We start from the raw sequence: 4,516 nt of genomic DNA, 5'->3' as shown, positions 1-4,516 counted from the left end.
TCTCTCTCTCTCTCTCTCCCCCTCCCTCCCTCTCTCTCGCTGTTTTGGTTTCACTACTTCCCCAATAAGGGCGCCCTGGCTGTGAGCCCGCGCGACACGCACAGCGGAGGCTCCGTCAACAACATGTTTGCTCGCTGCGTGGTCTCTTGCTATGCTGCTGCTGCTCCCCTACTTCCCGACCACTTCCTTGGCCACGCGGCCGGGCCACGCTCGACGATGACTCGCTCACGCATGTCCATACAACACAGCCCGGCCGCCGTTGTTGCAACGCGCCGTGAACTTGCTGCTTCTGCTGTGGAGTGTTTGGGGTGATCGGCCACAGATAGTTGCCACCACGTTGTATGGTGACGCAACCTTGTTAGCTATCGGTTTCGTTATTATGTTTTATAAGTTTTATGTTGTGTGTGTGTTCTTTTTTTTCTTTTTTTTTTCTCGTCTTAAATCACACACGTCTGGCGGTGACTTTTGCTGGTGGCCGTCGTCTGCTCTCCAAAGCGCGGCGCGTGGCGACCCGCGCCCGACCCCCGCCTGCTGCTCGGCACTGACACTGACCTGGGACAACGTCGCCCATCCGTTCCCATAGGGGCCGAGTCTTAAGGCAGCAGCACGAGTGTCGAATCGACACTGTCGTTCACGTGCGAGCAACAAACGGCTTCAAGAACCAATCTTTCTCCTCCACCGTCGGTTTTTCTCGGCCTTTCCTCATCGGGGTGTGTTTGAGACATCGAGACGTCGAGATATTGTGAAGTCGAGACATCGAGCACCTTACCGATGGCCGTGGCGTCCCAGTTGATACCGCCCAGGCCGTAGCCGAGGAAGCCCCCTAGTCCAGCCATGATGGTGAACGTGCTGAGTCCGCGCGCATGGTCCTCTGTCAAAAGGGGAGAGAAGGAAATAAATTTCAAATTTAAATTGGTCTTTTTAGCTCTAATTACAGCTTTAGAGCAGAACCGGGTGGAACTGTTAAACGAGTTGAGTGAAATTCCGGTCACTCTTTCCGATCTTATCGCTAATTTCCGTGCCACAATCTCCCGCTGGGGGGGTCTGAGTGGGTGAGTGGTGTGTGCTATGTGACTCAAGCCTGGAAGTTAATAGCGATAGGTTATCACAGCCAACCTTTCAGAAACGGTCTGGGCCAAAAGAAACGAAGAGAAATTGTCGATATCCGTGACCTCACCGGGCGATGATGCGTTTTTTCTTATGAGTTGTTTTGTTTCCTTTTTAAAAATTTCAGATATATGCGGCTTTTTTTCTTATTGTTTTTCCCTTGGGTTTGAAACCGACCGTCTGTGGCGGATATGCATCGATCAGAGAAAGAGGTGCTGCCTCTGCCTGTAACTCGATTCGAAACAAAAGGTTGCCTCCCCGCCGCGACGCCCAACTGGTTATCACTGGTTTCAGCCGCCCGGCGCGGAGGCTGGCACAGATCACATCGGACTTACCCCTCCCCTCCCCCTCCCCTTTCCCGCAGAATATAACGTTTTATTTCTTCTCTTTTCCGTGACCAGACCGAGCACGGCCAAGTACGGCAGACTGTCAGGATCCTCCACTCTGCGGGCCCGGCTGCGCCAACAGCAGCAGCATGATGGAAAGCACCCCCGCGATAGTACGATAGCAGTGTTGCCAACGAGGTAGACAACATCCCCGCCGGTGTGGCGCGGGGCGTATTTGTGAGCCTTGCCCACCCGGCTGGTGGTGCGGGCGTGCGAGCGTTGCCATTCGTAGGCAGGCACTACTGGGGGGAAAGGTACAAGAAAGCCCGATCCAAGATCGAGGCGATGTTTCGACTGTAGGTACCCAGTTGGCAACACTGGTATGCAGAGCGAAATATTGACGCCTGGCCAGTGAGAAGAGGACCCGCAGAAGCTCAACTGGGCCCGGGAAGAAGATGCATCGACTCAATAAGCTGCAGACATCGGGTAGGGGGCTAATCTACAGGAGGGCATAATCGCACAGTTCAGTACAGTAGGGCAGGCTTCTGCTTATTGTCAGTTCTGGTTTTGGAGCTAGGGTCCTAACGCACTTAAGTGGCTAAATCCTGGTTATTCTGTTTTAAAGAACAAATCGCAAAAAAGGGGGTAATTGGCTGTTCTTTTGGTAGTAGTATTTCTTAAGCCAATGACAGGATTTTTTTATTTTTTTTTTGCCGGAAGAATGAATGAGGACTTGTTCTGGTCCGGTTTGGGGGGACAAAGCAAGGCCGCATTTAGAGGTCGTTCCTTACGTGCCACGAGGTCTAGGCCAAGCACCCGTACTTTTAATCGCTTTTTGAAAAAAAAATGTTAAGTCTTCCTGCACCTTTCAGAGACACAAAGGCCATAACAGCAGCAATCTTTCGAAAATGTGAATGCATTTCAGTTGTTCCCCAATTATTCTCATATAAAATATTCGCATTTCCTTTCCTCATTTCTTAAAAAGAAAATACACGTATTTCGGCTGTGCTTCCTCACCCGCCACGGTCACGTCCAGCAGATAGGCGCGCGCGGGACTCTGGCACGCGTCGGCGTCGAAGTCGAGGAGCACGGTGCCCAGGATGGTGAAGAAGACGCCCCAGGGGTGCGAGAACTGCGCGTCCGAGACGGGCGTCCCGGCGGCCAGCAGCGCGGTCCTGTTGGCGGCGGGCAGGTCCTTGGAGGGGTAGTAGTCGCCCATGGAGTGGCCCATGTCCTCGCCGTTCGGCACCAGGATCAGGCCTAGAGAGAGAAAGAGAGTGAGAGGCGGCGTGTGTGAGGGGGAGAGGGAGGAGGCAGAGTGTTATCGCGTGTATCAATTTTCGGGAAAACTTTTTTATCAAGTACTTTTAGTGGAGCTGATACAGTGCGCGTCAAGACGAGCGGGCTGCAGAGCGGTGTGGGTGTCGCACGTCAACATGGAAGTGTAAATAAATAGAAAGCTATTTTCGATCGATATTTTTTGATAGCCGGTCTTTTTTGTTATCGCTCTACGCCGGCCGGCGCCCGCGTGCGCCCTTCTTATCTCTCTAGCGGGAACAGACGTTAACTTCTAGTGATCGCTAATAATTTCGCACGACGTCTTGACATTGTGTTTGTTTTATGACGTGTTTGGCGCCAGCGGGGTCAGCCTGCCCAGGGTGGAGGGGCCGGGGGTTACCTTAATACGATGCATTCCAGCGTGACTCGAGTTTTCAGATTTTTTCCTTTTTTTTGTATTTACTATTTTCTCTTGAATTTTTCGTTTAAAAAAAATAATCTTATTGATTTTCCCTGAATTTTTGTAATTTTTCTGATTTTTTCCTGATTGTTTTGGAAAGTATCCGGTGAGCGTTTTAGTCTTGTAGTGTGAAGGACCCCTCGGCCGCCGCCCGGGAGGTAGGCCGTCCCGTAGGGCGCCAGTGTCGGGCGGGGTTGCCTACCCGCCCGTCCGCGGGCGCCCGCAGGACGAAGTGCACCGGGTGCCCACCAGAGGGAGCGCGCGGCAGGGCGCAGCAGGACGACGGAGGGAGAGTAGTACGCACCGACGAGGACGCCGACGGCGAGGATGACGATGAACGGCCGGCGCCGGCCGACGGGGAGGCGGCAGCGGTCCGAGAGCGAGCCGAGCACGGGCGTGAGGAAGAAGCCGACGAGCGGCGACAGCGCCCACACCAGCGTCATGTGCCGGTGCTCCACGCCGATCTTGAGCAGCGTCGGCGACACGAACGCCGTCTCGGCCGCGTACGAGAACTCGATGCCCATGACGGCGGCCGACACGCGCACCAGCTCCGCCCGAGTCTTACGTCTGCGCGGGAAAAACAAAACTATTACCGTTACAAAGATGTCCGAGTTGAGGTGGGTCACTTTGAGGTATCCTGCGAGCACTATGTGCCCCAGAGCAGGTAGAACAATATCAAGCCTCTCTCAGAAATTTATGGACCATCGCAGAAATTCACATGGGCCCTGTGATATGTTTACCCCGGGGTATAAAAATCATGAGTTTGCTGCGGTGGCCCGGAAATCTATGATGAGGTTGTGGTATTTTCTACCCACCCCGGACCCGTGGATGTGCGCGTTCCGGCGCGTTCTGGACGAACACAGAATCTCAAACGGGTCCATGATCTTTTTACCCAGGGGTGTGAAAACCTTGGGTGTTCATGATATTTGTATCCCCCCTTACCTGTAGATGTGCGCGTACTGGTCGGCGAGGATGCCGGGCGGCGCCTCGACGGGCGTGTGCTCCCCGCGGGGCGGCTGGTGCTCCTTGACGAGGGCGGCCAGCCACTCGCCCAGCGGCCGGCCGCCGCGGGACTCGCGCCAGCCGTCGAGCAGGCCGCGCGCCCAGTCCCGGGCGGCGTGCACGCGGCCCAGCACGCCCTCGTACTCGTGGAGCTTCTCCGCCATGGCGGCGGCGCGCCGGGGCCGGGGCCGGGGCCGGGGCCGCGCACCGCGCTCTCACCCGCGCCGCGACATTGCCGCCGTCCTGGAGGAAGAGTGGAAGTAAAGTACACACATCGATCACTTAAGATTTGAAATTACGATATTTTTTATTTTTATGGAAAATCTAGAAACTTTCCCAGAAA

At 54.8% G+C, this 4,516-nt stretch overlaps 1 protein-coding gene across 1 annotated transcript in view; it reads right to left on the bottom strand.

The window, feature by feature from the left end:
- Positions 1 to 4,516, bottom strand: part of LOC113209323 (membrane-associated transporter protein) — a 22,111-nt gene that overhangs the window by 4,634 nt on the left and 12,961 nt on the right. Inside the window, exons 2-5 of the mRNA XM_052265448.1 lie at positions 4,114 to 4,416; positions 3,476 to 3,738; positions 2,451 to 2,693; positions 770 to 871 (exon numbers count right to left, since the gene is read on the bottom strand). Of these exons, the coding sequence (XP_052121408.1) occupies positions 770 to 871; positions 2,451 to 2,693; positions 3,476 to 3,738; positions 4,114 to 4,337 (832 nt within the window). The 5' untranslated portion in view covers positions 4,338 to 4,416. The remainder of the gene's footprint in view (positions 1 to 769; positions 872 to 2,450; positions 2,694 to 3,475; positions 3,739 to 4,113; positions 4,417 to 4,516) is intronic.

This window comes from Frankliniella occidentalis, unplaced genomic scaffold, assembly GCF_000697945.3.
Source record: "Frankliniella occidentalis isolate FOCC.00 unplaced genomic scaffold, Focc_3.1 Scaffold27, whole genome shotgun sequence".
Lineage (NCBI taxonomy): Eukaryota > Metazoa > Arthropoda > Insecta > Thysanoptera > Thripidae > Frankliniella > Frankliniella occidentalis.
This window is presented reverse-complemented; position numbering and strand designations above follow the sequence as displayed.